Source organism: Anastrepha obliqua, chromosome 5, assembly GCF_027943255.1.
Source record: "Anastrepha obliqua isolate idAnaObli1 chromosome 5, idAnaObli1_1.0, whole genome shotgun sequence".
Taxonomy (NCBI): Eukaryota; Metazoa; Arthropoda; class Insecta; order Diptera; family Tephritidae; genus Anastrepha; species Anastrepha obliqua.
In genome coordinates this window covers 112,356,119-112,372,280 of record NC_072896.1, presented here as the reverse complement: position 1 = coordinate 112,372,280, position 16,162 = coordinate 112,356,119, and the positions used below count along the sequence as shown (strand labels likewise).

At 39.1% G+C, this 16,162-nt stretch overlaps 1 protein-coding gene across 1 annotated transcript in view; it reads left to right on the top strand.

The window, feature by feature from the left end:
* LOC129247071 (nitric oxide synthase-like) overlaps nt 1-16,162 on the top strand; it is a 256,053-nt gene that overhangs the window by 75,051 nt on the left and 164,840 nt on the right. The window contains exon 3 of the mRNA XM_054885967.1: nt 9,031-9,167. Within this exon, the coding sequence (XP_054741942.1) occupies nt 9,031-9,167 (137 nt within the window). The remainder of the gene's footprint in view (nt 1-9,030; nt 9,168-16,162) is intronic.

Genomic DNA, 16,162 nt, shown 5'->3' with positions numbered 1-16,162 from the left:
ACATTGGAGAAATGCCCATATATATATTAAGCATCCGAGGGCAAATTAGCATGCCACACCTCGTATATACAGCCAGCGTTGGTTCGAGTAGCGACGTCAATATCCATGGAAATCGTGCGTGCTGCAATAGCAAATGGTGACCATTTCAAATGCAAAATAAATTTTTGTTTTTACTGTGTGCAGGATTAAATAAAACTATCTCCACAACACACACTGTCACAGTTGTAAAGAACCGGAGAAAAAGGAAACAATATTCCATTTTCTATGTGAATGCCCTGCCCTATGGAAGGACAGAATGTTAATCCTGGGCAAATCGCTGTTCGAGAGTCTCGAACAACTGTCTGGCTTAGATGTCAACAACCTAATAAGGTTCTTAAATCCGACAGACTGGATATAGTCATGCTGTTCATAACTCGTAAACAAGTTGGCAACGAGGATGTGGCAACAAAATGGTGCGGAAGCGCTAGTTGGATTCTGGACGCATCACCACTTTAACCAACCAACATACCCATAAGGCAAAAACCATACAGCGGTGACAAAGGAACAATATTTCTGAGTTTATAGCGGCATACATTGGACTACAGTTTGTGGTCAGAATTGGAGAACAAGGCCTGTTGAAGACCACCTAAAAAAATTTGGAGAGTTTCAAGCAATAACTTCATATCTATAGCGGCCTTAACTTGTAGCAGAACGTATGGCAGGACTAAGTATATTGACAAGTTTTGCCTATTTATTTATTTATTTTTAATTTAAATAATTTTTTTTTTATAAAAATATAGTTCATACTGCATCAAAAGTCATATAACGCAAAGTTTCAAGCTTTGTACAAATTTCATGAAAATTAGGCGAATTTTCAAACTTTTTAATCAATTTATTTAATTTAATTTCTGGAAAAATAATTTCGAATATGCAGTTTAGTTCTATAGGCGAGGCACATGGAAAAAGTGGGCATCTCAGACAGTACACTCTGCCCAGCATGTGGAGAGGAGGATGCGACGGCGGACTACTTTCTGTGCGTCTGCCCGGCCAACGCTCGAATCAGGCTTGAGGTCTTTGGCACTGATGAGTCAAGAAGCGACCATCTTGGCTCTTTGGCATCATAAGATCTGCACACATTTATTCTGAGGTCGGACAGATTTAAAGAAAATTAAAATCCGAGTGTGCTCTAAAATGGACATAATGTTGTTTGAGTGCTGTACTTGCTAGTTGTCCCGACAAAAACAAAATGCAGTAGTCCATTGAATTTTAATATAATAAGGTGCAAGTTTCAAGTGGCTCTAAAATAGCATTGATTTGTGACAATTTTTTCTGCTGACCGTGTTTTGCTCCATATAAAAAAAATGTCGAGTATTCGTTGTGTAAAATAATTGAAATTAAAACATAAATAAATACATAGTCAAAACTTTCACTGTACACTTTCTTTTGACGCTGATTGTATATAAATATATGTATCATGTTTACGAAGTATTAAGAAACTCTACATTCGCAGAAGTGAGTATTTAAGATTAGGTGCTGTCAATAGCGACTAAGTTTGGAAAATCAGCTGCTAGAATCCCTATTAGTTGTGTTTGAAGGGCATCGAATACTACGCCTGATTGATAGGGTGTGAAAGTGTCCACTGATTAAGTTGGCCTACCATACAAAGAGTAATGAAGTTTGAGAGCAGAAGTCTGAGTGCCACAAGGTATTGATTTCAGAATTTTTAAGTTTCTGAGTGCTTAATAGATAGATGAAGACAAACTTAGACAGTAGTTTAAATTTTTTAGCTTCTAAATTAAATTAAATTCTTTAGCTTCTAATTAATATAAATTTTTTATAGTTTCTTTCGATCCCTTTCTTTAATTGAAATGAAATTTTTTCAACACCTTAAAACTGCGAAAAAGTTCACTGTTCAACTAATCTCTTTCCATACCTTCCTCTTCCCATTTCGTTGGATCTTTTGCCCTATATGTTGTATAAATTCTGTTGTGCGTCTGCATCTTTTGACGTTAATAACTGCAACTAATATAACATCAACTAAACTGTAAGCCCAATAACCAACGTCAGTATCAAAGGCTGCAGAAGAAACAAACAAACTACGAACCTCCGTGGTGCTATTAGTTGGCAGCTCCTATGCAACTTGTGACTGCGTCACTTATGTGCAATATTGTGCCATTTAAAGTGGCTGTGGCTGTGGCGGTGGCCCTGTTCGCAGCTGAAAGTTGTCCAAATTGCTTTATGTAAATAAACACTTCCTACATGCCGCTTAGGGAGCTGCAAGCAACGACCCTGTGCATCGAATGATGTATTCGTGCTTGTGTGTGTGTGTGTGCGCGAGCCAGTGTGAGTTGAGTGTGCGTAAGTGTAGTTGAGGGAAAGTAGTAGGAAACGGAAGTTGTTGCAAGCATTGCGACACGCCAAGCATCCTATGAGTGGCAGACAAGCAGATTGGCAGGCGTAGTGTTGAGATGGTTAGGCGGAAGTCTGCATTAGGCATCCTAAAGCAAGTGCAAGGGAAGACGCGAGTAAACGTAGGACGTAAAGCTCTTTCTGAACGTTCGAATATTTTCCGCTTGGCATCGTTACTTCCTCCTACTCTCTCTCCTTCTATTTCCTTTGCTTGTATTACTCGATGAATTGCTTTGCGAAATTTTTGCTGAAAATTTTTGTTGAAGAAATTTAAGTTTTAGCCAAAAAGACATTCGCTGCATGGTGATTTGCCTAACCTCAAATAGCGGCGTGTGCTAGGCGCCACATAAATATTTATTTATTCAGTATGCAAATTGATATTCAAAACGCTAAATTATGCGAAATGTATATCTTCGAGGTGGTAGCGAATGAGGAGCGGTGGATGGGAAATGTGACACCTGCTTGTAAGTTGGAGAGAGTAGCAAAAATAGATCTCAAGGTTAAAATCAAATGGTTCAAAGAAAAGTTTAACTAAAATTAAAATAATTGAAACATTTTCTATTTGCCTGGCTCTGGAACCGAGGACTGAACTGAGGCAAAATATCTTTAAAAGTTTACTTTCACTAGCTTTTATAAAGTTTTGCAAGTATCTCATCATAAATGCAGATCCATGTTTGAAGATTTCTTTGAGTACTGATTGGAGTGAAAATTTTTAGCGAAATGCCGCCATTGGAACAAATTTCCAGCTATCAGCGTTTCATCATAAGAAAATGAACGAGGCTCTCCAAAGAGGATTATTTGAGGGGCTCTTGTTGTTGCCGTTGATCAATAACTCATTTAGCAAATTTTCACATACTAAAAGTATATAACTGTATACTCGAAATTTTTGTAAACATTTTAATTAAAATGAGTTAGATTTGGATAAAGATTTGTTGATTTTTTTTAAATATGCACAAAGTTTAAAACGTGTTTTTATATGGTTTTTGTAGGTGAGTGAAATATACTTGAATAAAAAATATATTAAAATTAAAGAAGAAGAAATAATTATTAATATGAAGAATTTGAGGTTTTGGGCATTGCTGCAAAAAGTGTACTACAACGAGTCCAGTGTAAAATACTTAGAACTACGACTCATGCACCTTGGCATACCTAACGTAGATATTCATCGCGACCTTGACATCGTTACTATTGACGAGACAGTAGCAGAAGACACATAAGCAGATTATTGATGCACACAAATCATGTGATGGGAAGGCTCCCAAAAAAAGAGAAGTCTACACAAAGTCCGCTTGACATTCAGAACCCAACAGATCTTGCAAAATCTATGTAGTTAATTGTCAACTATTCGTATTTGCCATTGTTTCTTAGTCACTCGTTTTAGGAGCTTGGGAGCCACCCTGAAATAGCTTATGACTGAGATTTCACATGGCGTCATTCGAGCTATTCCATGTTAAGTGATCCAAGTATTTGGGACATGGCCTAAAATTTTTCCGAAAGGGGGCTTATTTGTAGTGTTGAGTTATAAAGTAGTGTAAACTGGAAAAATATTGAGAAAGATTTTAGAATTTTTTAGATTTATGCAGGGCTAAAAATGTCGGTTGGAGTTTTTTAAAGTGAAATGTCTTCTTTAAAAAAAAAAATATAATGGAAAAAATTTAATTTCTTTTGAGAAACCTTTTTTTTTAAATGATGTGAGAAAAATTTTACAATTTTTTTGGTTTATTTAGGGCTGAAAATTTTGCTATAGAGTTTTTTTTTAAAGATAAATGTGTTCTTTTAAAACAAAATATAATTGAAAGAATTTAATTTTTTTTGGGAAACTATGTTTTTGAAATGGTTTCAGAAAAATTTTATAATATTTTAGTTTTATTCATGGCTGAAAATTTTGTTATAGAGTTTTTTAAAGGAAAATATCTTCTTTTAAAACCAAATATAATTTAAAAAATTATTATTTTTAAATGGTTTGAGAAAAATTTTATAATTTTGTTAGGTTTATTAAATTTTGCTATAAAGTTTTTCAAAGTGCAATATCTACTTTTAAAACAAAATATAATTAAAAGTATTGAATCTTTTTTGGGAAGCTATGAGCTAACGAGGGCAGGTTGTGCTTGTCGTGGCCGAATACTTTTGTTTCGCAATGTTTGCTTCTCCCGTAAACTATTTGCCTTTGTCTGCTAGGAGGCGCTATGAAGTGAAATGAAAACAGCAAAAGAAGACTGAAAGAGAGACTTACATATATGCCATACATATGAGTATATATTTCATACGTATTATAGATTTCAGCTGCTTTTAGCGCAGCTAATATTTTCTTTATGCTGCGGCTTGCATGTTTTCTTTATTTTTTGTGTTTTTGTTTTTTCGTTTTTAGTTTAATTCCATCGCCTTTGTTCCCTTATCTTGCAACCGTCGTTAGCAGGCATATTCAGTTTCATCTAAGTATGGGATTTCTCTTGTTTGCCTGTAGGCGTTTTTGATTGTTTTTCTTTGTTGTGACACTTCATGGCAACAGTTTGTAGCAACATCGATACAATAGCGCTTAATTGGCATTTTTAGGCGTACAAGGACCATTTTGAGGAAATGAGATTTTTTTATTATGTGATATCTGATTTCTTTGAAGGCAATTTTTCAATTTTGCAACATATTATGATATTAATGGAAATTTGTAACTTATACTTTGACATCTTAATTTAATTCGAAATTTTTTTAAATGCTTGGAAAGAATGGTAAATGTGTGTTTTATTATAGTTGCTTTACAACTACATATTTATTTCATTCGATGTACTCGTAATACAATTTTTCACTATAATTTTTCAATTCTTAATGAGCACCATTGATATCGATAACTATGGTTTGACAGTTGAGAATGGCAAACTGCGTTGACATTTCTGTTCAGTAAGGTTTGGCGGCCGCCATAGCCGAATGGGTTGGTGCGAGACTACCATTCGGATATCAGAGAGAGAACGTTGATTCGAATCTCGGTGGAAGACCAAAATGCAGGAAAAAGCTTTTTTTAATAACGGTCGCTCCTCGGCATGAAAAAGCTCCTCATAAAAATATCTGCCGTTCGGAATCGGTTTGAAACTGTAGGTCCCTTCATTTGTGAACAACATCAAGACGCACGCCACAAATAGGAGGATGAGCTCGGCCAAACACCCAAAAAGGTGTACGCGCCAATTATATAAAGGGTGGTTAAGTTTTAAGGGCCGGTGTTTATTTTGACTGAAATACCATTTTTTTAAGAAATTATTGTCATTTCTCTTTATTATGATAATATTGGTATGGCTCAATTACGTATCAAACAAAATATCGGCCAAATGACCGCCGCGGCCTCGGCGGCACACCTCCATTATTATCTCATCCTTTAGCTCTTGAATTGTTTCTGGCTTATCGACATACACCTTTTCTTTCAAATAACCTTAAAGAAAGAAGTCCAACGGTGTCAAATCACATGATTTTGGCGGTCAATTGATATCACCGCCTCATATACCTCATCACTGAAAATGATTTTCTTCACGAAGTGCGCGAAATGCATTTTGATTTCAACACCCATTTTCATAATAAGCCTGAATAACTTTAACGCGTTGTTTGAGTGTGTATCTTTCCATGGTTCAAATTGAGTTAGTCTGAAATTGAAAAATGTCAAATCGAATGCAGAAAAAAACTTGACGTTTAGGTGACATTCAACATCGGCCCTTAAAATTCAACCATCCTTTATAACACATTTTGTTATTTGATAGTTGGCAATTCAGCTGTCTTACTGAAAAAGTTTTTTGATCGGTTGCGTAGTTTTCGTTTGGCGTTCGTTGAAAAATGGAAAATCAAAAGGAACATTTTCGTCATATTTTGCTTTTTTATTTCCGTAAAGGGAAAACCGCATCGCATGCTCATAAAAAGTTATGTGCTGTTTATGGTGACAAAGCCTTAAAAGAAAGGCAGTGTTTGGACAGATTGGTTTGCAAAATTTCGTTCTGGTGATGTTTCACTCAAAGATGAAAAACGCTCTGGTCGTCCAGTTGAAGTTGATGACGCCCTAGTCAAAGCAATAATCGATTCGGATCGTCAGAGCACAACACGTGAGATTGCAGAGAAGCTTCATGGATCACATACATGCATTGAAAATCACTTAAAACAACTTGGCTATGTTCAAAAACTCGTTACTTGGGTTCCTCACGAACTGAAAGAAACTCATTTAACGCAACGCAGTAACAGCTGCGATTTGCTAAAGAAACGCAATGAAAAATTATCCATTTTTAAAACGACTGATAACTGGCGATGAAAAATGGGTTGTTTACAACAATATCAAGTAGAAAAGATCGTAGAGTAGGCCAGGTGAACCAACTCAAACAACATCAAAAGCTAATATTCATCAAAAGAAGGTTTTGTTATGAGTTTGGTGAGGTTACAAAGGAATTGTCTGCAATGAAGTCTTACCACCCAAGCGAACGATCAATTCTGATGTCTACATTGAATAACTAACGAAATTAAACAATGCAGTTGAAGAAAAGCGGCTCGAATTGACAAATCGAAAAAGTATTGTATCCCATCATGACAATGCAAGGCCACACACATTTTTGGCCCCTCGATAAAAATTATTGGAGATTGGTTGGGATGTTCTGCCACATTCACCATATAGTGCTGACCTTGCACCATCTGATTAGTTTTTGTTTCGATCCTTACAAAACTCCTTGAATGGTAAAAATTTCAATAATGATGATGATGTCAAATCGTACCTGATTCAGTTTTCTGCTAATAAATACCAGAAGTTCTATGAACGTGGGATTATGATGCTGCCTGAAAGATGGCAAAAGATCATTGATCAAAGTGGGCAATACACTACAGAATAAAATTATTTAGTTTCATGAAAAAATTATTTTTGATTGTCTAAAAAAAATCCGCAATTACTTTGTTGCCAACCCAATATAATTTCCTTATACAGAAAAACCTCTTTTGGGGACACTCACGTTTCGTTAGCGAAAATTCCATTAGCATCCTCGGTAATACTCTCAGTGCAAGTACTATGATCGCGTCAATAGTTTCCATGTTTTCATCAGTAACAAAATCCAACCCGGAATCTAGGTTTTCAGTCCACGTACTATTATAAAGGGTGGTTATTTGTTTATAATTTCAAGGGCCGATGTTGAATGTGAACCACACCTAAACGTCAAGTTTTTTTCTGCATTTGATATTTGACATTTTTCAATTTCAGATTAACCTAATTTGAATCATGGAAAGATACACAATCGAACAACGCGTTAAAGTTATTCAGGCGTATTACGTAATTGAGCCATACCAATATTATCATAATAAAGAGAAATGACAATAATTTCCTAAAAAAATTGTATTTTATTCAAAATCAACACCGACCCTTGAAGCTTAACCACCCTTTATATTGTTATAAATATATTCAGAATTTGAATTAGATTGCCCAAAGATTTTTGATAACTCAAACAACGAAGCCATCATCTTCGGGCTTAATTTAGTTGCCAAGGCTTTTTTACGAAATGTATTGTCTCCAAGACATTTATAATTATTTTAGTCAAGCCAGTCTCTAAGCTGACCAGGATATGCTTAACTTTAAAAGCAATGATGAGTTCGCGTGCGCTCGACATATGTTTTTCTTCTATTTGCTTAGAAAAGGAACCTTAGTGTTTTTTGATAAGAGGTTCGCGTCCGCTTAATAGAGGTTCTTGTGCAAATTTTATGAAAAATAACTGTGCGCACCCGGCCAAGAAAGTGTCCGCTTGAGAGAGAGTAATTTCTTACCAAAATTTTACTTAAAACTTGATAACGGAAAAAGTGTCCGCCTGAAGGCCTGGCCATCTAATAGAGGTGTCCGTTAGGAAAAGTTTCACTGTTTATATTGGGTAAGCGAAAAAGTCTTTTCGTATTTTGTCAATAGATGTTGTTGGGGTCATCTATCTCCAATGCTACCAATCACATTGTGTCATATCATATGGTGTTAGAAAGGTGACATTTTAAGCTTCATTTAACCAAAAAATAAAATAAAATAAAATCGGGGAAGTTCAAAAAAAGTTATAGCTGTTTAAAAATGAGTGAAAATAATGAAGAAATTCGCTATATTTTGAAATTTTTGTATAAAAAAGGGAAGAATGCCACCATCTTTGATGACTCGGCAAAAACTGGGAGAGCTTGGCTGGGAAGTTTTGATGCATCCACCATATAGCCCTGTCTTTGCACCATCGGACTACCATTTGCTTCGGTCAATGTAGAACTCCCTTAATGGAGTAAAGTTGGCTTGAAGAGAAGCCTGTGAGAATTACTTGTCGCAGTTTTTCGCCGAGCAACCACAAAAGTTTTACACTGATGGAATAATGTCTCTAGAAGAAAAATGGCAAAAGGTGGTCGACCAAAATGGTACATATTTGGTTTAATAAAATTCATTGTAAATATAAAAAAAAAAATGAGTTGAAGTTTGATTAGAAATACGAAAAGACTTTTTCGACTACCCAATATATGTATTTCAAGTGATTTGTGTTGCTACAGCAAACACTGACATTAAAATTAAAACCTTTCTTTACTAACACGAGTTTATTGCCGGTTAACTATTTATTTGCTATTCATAAAAAAAGGATTTAGTTCACTGAAGTTTCCTATTTCATATTTCTCTTTTCTTTTTTTCAGTCATTGTCCTGTTCGAAAGCGACATGCATGAGCAGCGTTATGGCCCTCGGCACGGCCCCAGTTGAAGCGCGCAAGCCCGATGTGGTACTGGAACATGCCAAAGATTTTTTGGACCAATATTTTACATCGATAAAGAGGTAAGGTAATAGATTTTGAATAAATGAATATATTTCTCTGTGTTGGGCATATTACTAACACTAACTACTATTGATTCGTATCACTACGATATCCTCTCCTATAATTCAACTTCTTCTTGATTGGCGGGCTAACTGCTAACGCGATTTTGGCCTAGTTTAACAAAGCGCAACAGCCATTGCTTTTCGTCAAGAGACGATTTTACATAGTACTCAATTGCCTATTTAGTCCAAAGTAGCACTTGTTGGCAAGCGAGATTCTACGATGAATTTCCAGGCTGACATTGTTATCGGTCTTAATGCTGGTTTCCAGATAAACGAAGTCTCTTATAACCTCGAAATCGTAACTGTCAACAGTGACATGAGTGCCGATACGCGAGTGCGCCGACTGTTTGTTTGATGACAGGATGTATCATACTTTGTTTTGTCTTCGTTCACTACCAGACCCATTCGCTTTGCCTCTTTATCCAGTTTGGAGAAGGCAGAACTAACAGCGCGGTTGTTAAGGCCCGTTGAAAAATTTTAAATACCACTATTTTCTATAGAAATATGACTCATACTACGACAAAAACCATATAGGTTAGGTTAGGTTAGGTTATGGTGGTAGTCGGTCTGCACGACCAACTCACTTAGACCTTACAGGTCCGTTGTGATACCACTGTGCTACACGGGAACCTCGTTTATCTTCCTTCGTGGAACCATTTCGTGGCTCTTATGAAGCGTAGTATTGATGCCAACCCTACGCCAGACAGTTCTGTAAGAGAATTAAAAAAGTATTTACCTAGACAACCTGCTCTGATTTTAGCTAGGGCTGGACAATTGCAGAGGAAGTGCTCAACTGTTTCTTCCTCTTCCTCATCTCTGCAACTTCTGCAATATTCATGGGAGAAGACTCCTAGCCTCGAGGAATGCCTGCCAAATAGCCAGTGACCGGTTAAGCAAGCCACGACCTTCGAGATATTGTCTCTTGAGAGACTAAGCAATTCCTTTGTTCTTTTCTTGTTTATTTGCGGCCATAGTAGCCTAGCTGTTAGACACGTATCTTCATTTCTCCATGACCTATTGGCCTCTTGGATAAAGTGGTTTTTTATTATTAGTTTACTCGTGGCCATGGGTATTCCAATGGTACTTTTATCACTCAGCAGTTGGAGAGCGGTACCCTTTCTGGCTAGCTCATCTGCTTTACAGTTTCCCTCAATATCTCTATGTCCCGGAACCCAAATAAGGCTGACCTTGAATACGTCACTAATTTCATTTAGAGCTGCCCGGCATTCCTGTGCAACCTTCGATCTTAGTAATGCCGCATTCATTGATTTGATGGCCGCCTGGCTATCCGAGAATATATTTATAGTCGTTTTTGTTAGGGCGTGCGTATTTAGGTAAGTAGCCACTTCTTTTATAGCTAATACCTCTGCCTGATAGACGCTGCAGTAGTCTGGTAGTCGAACGGATAATTCCAGTCCTAATTCCTTCGAGAAAACTCCGTAGCCAACCTTATCGTCTAGCTTGGAGCCGTCTGTATAAAAGTTTAATTCCCCCCTTCTCCATGGCCTTCTTGTATGCCACTCCCTTCTTGACGGTATACTCGTCTTGAAGAGTCTTTCAAAGGTGAGTCTAGGGATAGAGTAGTCTATTTCTTGTTTATGACTATTCACAGAGTGCAAAATGGAAGCGTGGCCAAACCACCGGTCTTTCCATAGCGCCACACTTTTTAATCTGAGCGCCGAGGCGGCGGCCACGTGTTTTCCTACCAGATTTAGGGCAGGTAAGTTGATTAGCACTTCCAGCGCTTTGTTTGGAGTAGTCCTTAAGGCGCCAGAGATGCACAAAAAAGCTGTTCTTTGGACCTTACTCATGGTTTTAGCGTAAGTCGCCTTTTGAGCAGATGGCCACCATACAAGTATTCCGTACATTAACCCATTACAGCATAACGTTCGATTTATCGGACATGAGTTAAATTAAATTTGTATCAAGCAAGTGTGAGGCGGAGGTGGCTTAAAGGTTGTAATCGAAAGAAAACTATTTCTTCAACAATGACAACCCTTCATTTGTCGACCCATCGCAAAGAGTTCCCGTTATTTTAAATTTTTCAGTATGGCGGATTGCAAGCAGTCTTTTTCGCGTAAAGTGTAAAATATTTTTTTATATTTTTTTGGTATATTTTTAGCAAACAATTTTAGTGACAAGTGTTTATTAGTGCATAAGTGTGTTAGTAAGCAAAACATGAAAAATTGTGAAGTTTGCTTCATTATCAAACATTTACTGTAGTATTTAGTTGTGGCGTCCGATATATCGAACCTTATGCATAGCAGGCTCTAAGTGGTTTGGTGTTTGCGTTTTCCAGACTCACTGTAGATGAAATTTTGAGCCTTTTGGAGAGCGATGATGGAAATATTAACAATGAAAATATTATTTACGTAGAGCCACCAATCGAACTTGAAGGCCAAGCCACAGATGAAGACAGTGATAAATCTGATGAAGAGCACGATGCTAATTTGAACCATTTAGGACGTAAGTTATTGCGAAATTGTGGACCAAAGTAATATTTACGCTGGGCAGAAGAATAAACAGCTGATGGTTACTGAAGATGAAATTTATGTCATTTTGGGAGGAATGATACTTTCAGGATACGCTAAGTTACCAAATAAACGACTTTATTTTTCCAGAGACAACGATGTTCCAAAACTTCTTTCCGAAAATATAAGGTGTAACAGGTTTGACTCAATTCTCCAAAACTTGCACCTCAATGATAATAGCCAAATAGCTGCATCTTCTGATAGGTTGTATAAATTGCGCCCGTTACTAGATAGTCTCGGGAATTCTTTCCAAAAGCACTACGGCATAGACGAACAAGCATGATTCCATATTACGGAAAGCACTACGCTAAACAATTTATAAGGGGAAAGCCCATTAGGTTTGGTTTTAAAAATTGGGCTTTGTGCGCAAGCACTGGATATATGGTTGCCTTTAGTTTATATACAGGAAAAAGTGCTGAGAAAAAAACTTTTGGGCTAGGTGGAGATGTAGTCCTCACCCTTTTAGACCTTGCAAAGTTACCATCTAATAATGGGATAAAAGTGTATTTCGATAATTTCTTTACATCTTTAAGTTTGTTGAAGCACCTCCGAGAAATAGGATTTTATGCAACAGGTACTTTACGAGCCAATCGCACAGAAAATTGTCCTCTGAAAGATGTAAAAATGTTTAAGAGTGAAGACTGAGGCTACACCGATTTACTTGTACTTGTACTTGATACTTGTATTTCTTCATTTTCAGTAATATTTTAAATACATTTTTTTAAAAGCATTCGGTTTTTTTATTTCTCATGAGATAGCTTGAGGTGCCGATATGCATAACGTTCGATAAATCGGACGGCTTGTTTACAACAAATTACAGACAAATGTGTAACTTTTCTTTCACCACTCGATTTATGTGATCTCCATAACCCGAAATTTTCACAGAAATTCATTATAAGTATAAGGACAAACTTTATGCAGTAATGGGTTAAGATTGGCCTAACTACCGAAGTATAGAGCCAGTGCGTAATATGGGGTGTAAGTCCCCATTTGATACCGACCGCTTTTTTGCAAGTGTATAATGCAACGTTGGCCTTCTTTACTCTTTCCTCAATATTAGATTTCCACGTGAGTTTCCTGTCTAATATGAGTCCTAGGTACTTGACGTTCTCTTTCAAAGGAATCTCCACACCCTTAAAAGTTAGCGGGGAGATTATAGGGAGCCTGTGTTTCTTTGTAAAGAGAATTATTTGAGTTTTTGAGGGGTTTATATCGAGTCCCCTACTCTCAGTCCAGCTTCTAAGCGTGGCCATGTTAGAGCGCAGAATATCCATAAGGGTATTAGGATATTTGCCCTTAACGGCGATTGCTACGTCATCTGCGTAAGCTGTGACGTGGCAACCCCCTCTTTCCAGGGTCAGCAACAGGGAGTTTACTGCCAAAGTCCAAAGAAGAGGGGAGAGGACTCCACCTTGCGGTGTGCCCCTGCAGACCTTTCTGCTTAGAGTAGTGCTTCCTAATTTAGCCGTTACCTTTCTTTTGATGAGTATATCTTCTATCAGGGCTACGACATGTGGTTCAACTCCAAAGTCTTCTAATGAATCTACTATAGCGTTTGCATTTATATTGTTAAAGGCGCCTTCTATGTCTACGAAAGCAACCAATGCAAACTCTTTGTCTGATAAGCTTTTTTCCACCAACCCGACTAGTGAGTGTAAGGCGGTTTCTGTAGACTTCCCTTTAGTATAGGCATGTTGCGCCGAAGAGAGCCTATTTAAAGGCACGACACCCCGTATGTATTCATCTATTATTCTCTCTAGGATCTTGAGAAGAAAAGACGTTAGACTGATGGGTCTGAAGTTTTTAGGGTTAGTGTGTGAGGACCTACCTGCCTTGGGTATGAAGGAGACTTTTGCCTCCCTCCATCCTAGCGGAATGTGGCCCATGTTAAGACAACTTCTAATGACAATTTTAATATACGGTAGTACAATGCCCCGTGATTGCTGCAGTTCAGCGGGGTAGATACCGTCCGTTCCTGGCGATTTATAAGGACCAAAAGTATTAATAGCCCATTCGATTTTTGAGTGTGTGACTAAGAGATTTCCTAGGTCGGATTGCCTTTCATTATTGGCGGAATGGTTTTGTTCCACCGGCTTGTTTCCTGGAAAGTATGTGTCTAGGAGAAGACCTAATGATTCCTCACTTGACGTAGTCCATGTATTCCCTTGACCTTGTAGGTAGCCTAGGTTGCATGGCGTCTTTGAGAGAATTTTTCTTAATCTGGCCGCTTCTGAAGTCTCTTCAATTTCTTTGCAATAATTTTGCCATGATTCACGCTGCGCAGTTCTAACTGCTTTTTTGTAGTTTTTCAATTCAGCCTTATAGGCTTGCCAGTCCTCTGACCTTCTCGTGGCCTTGGCCAGATTAAATAGTGTTCTATGGGATTGTCGTAGCGAGGTTAGCTGCTTGGACCACCAAGGTGGTTTAGACTTCCCTCTGGGTCGGACAACCGGACAGCTGGCTGCTAACGAGCTATTCATTGCTTTAGTTACCTGATTAACCAGTTCATCCAACTCCCCACAAGTAGTGGGGTTTTTGGGGGCTTTCTTTGGCAGTAAAGCTCTTAATTTTTTATTGTGAACTCCCCAGTCAGTTTTCCGTATATTCCTGAACTGACTAACTTGGGGAGACTTAGTGTCGATTTCGAATTCAATATACCGATGGTCTTAGAACGAATTTTCGTTTGAAACTCGCCATCTTTTAATGTGATTAGAGAACATGTCGGAAGCCAGGGTGATGTCCAAAACTTCCTCTCTGTTCATGGTAACAAAAGTCGGCTCTGAGCCTATATTCAAAACACTAATTCTATTTTCTAAGATAAAGTCTAGTAGTGACTCACCTCTAGCATTAGTGTCGCTGCTTCCCCACAGGATGCTGTGAGCATTTGCGTCGCAGGAGACAACCAAATGTTTGTTCTTCCGGGCTGCCTCCTGCACCAGAGTACGGACTTCGTCCGGCGGAGCATCCCTGTCATAGGCCATATAGGCGGAGGCTAGCCAAAAGCCGGTTTTCCCGAGCTCGATGCTTGCCGCTACCATGTCGCCGCTACTAAGCTGTGGGAGCAAGAAGATATTTATATTGTTTTTAGCGAGGATGCAGCTACGGATCTTACCTCTGTGTTGTACGGCAATCAGTTTAAAGCCCTTCACTCCGAGTCCGCAGATTTTATTGCCGTATATCCACGGCTCTTGAATGAGGGCTATGTCAAGTCCACCGGCAGCCAAGCGGACGGAAAGATGCGCGGACGCAAGTTTGGAGTGGTGGAGATTAATTTGGATCAGCTTCATGAGAATCTGTCCGTTTTATCTCCACCATCGTGACCTCGACGTCCTCTTCCGAGATCTCCCCACCCTCAATGTCAGCGAGGAGATCATCTTCGTAAAACAGCGGCCCCACACCGGTCAGCCTCTCCGAGTCGGTTGAACATTGGCTGTTGGCCAACCCTTCTGCAGTATCGCTCCGCAAGCTGGCTTTGTCACTCTCCTCATCTGAGTTCAAAGCTGGCTCGTCGCTGCGATAGATTCGAATGGTTGCGTCAACGAACCCGAACCTCACAACATTATTTTTCTGCGCCAGTGGGCCGAGCGATTCTCCATTGAGGATGAGCATCACCTGTCGCCTACCTTCTACTGGCTCCTCTATTCTACCTACCTTCCAATTATGCGTTGGCAGGTCTCTGTTGCAGGATTTGAAAATTTCCTCAATTTTGCTTGGCTCTGCCGGCTTGGCCGGAATCCAAACTCGAGCTCGAGGCCTGCTTGGAATTTCATCCTTGCTGACCGCATCGAGTTTGGCACCCGGCCAAACCTCTCCTATCTTGTTTACGGCCAACCTGTAGAGCGTGGCTGACCTAGTGTCTTCGCAGGCGATGAGTTTAGCTCTACCTTGATACCAGCCTGCGTCATGACAAAGGGGAGGAGGTCCGGGGTGTTCCTCTAGGATCTGGAGGTACACTTCGGCGATAGCCTCCTCAATCCACCTCCATTTTTCCTTAGGAATCACTCCTTCCTCCTCTCCTTTGTCGATGACGGCCAGTATCTCACCGCCGCCTTTTACCACCTCACTAAAGGTTTGGTGTTTTTGGCCACCTACCTTCTGTCTTTTGGCGGCCCTTTCCATTGTCTGCTCTGCAGACCGTTGTCTTTTGGGAGTAGCATCCGTCGGTTTTCCCAAGTCGGATATTACTCCCTTTGCCCACTCTAGCGATTTAGCCTGGTCTTCGGTTAGCTGGTCTGTTGCTACCTCTCCTAGTCTAAATAAGACCCTGCTGGCCGCCTTCTTTTCGTAGTAGTTTTGTTTGGAGGGGCGGACATGTTTAGCCGGCCCCCCACGTTCTACGCTTATGAACTGCCTAGAGGTACTAGGCCCCTCTATGGCAACCTGCCGATGAATCCTAGAAGCAGGTGCCGACCCCCGTCCTCT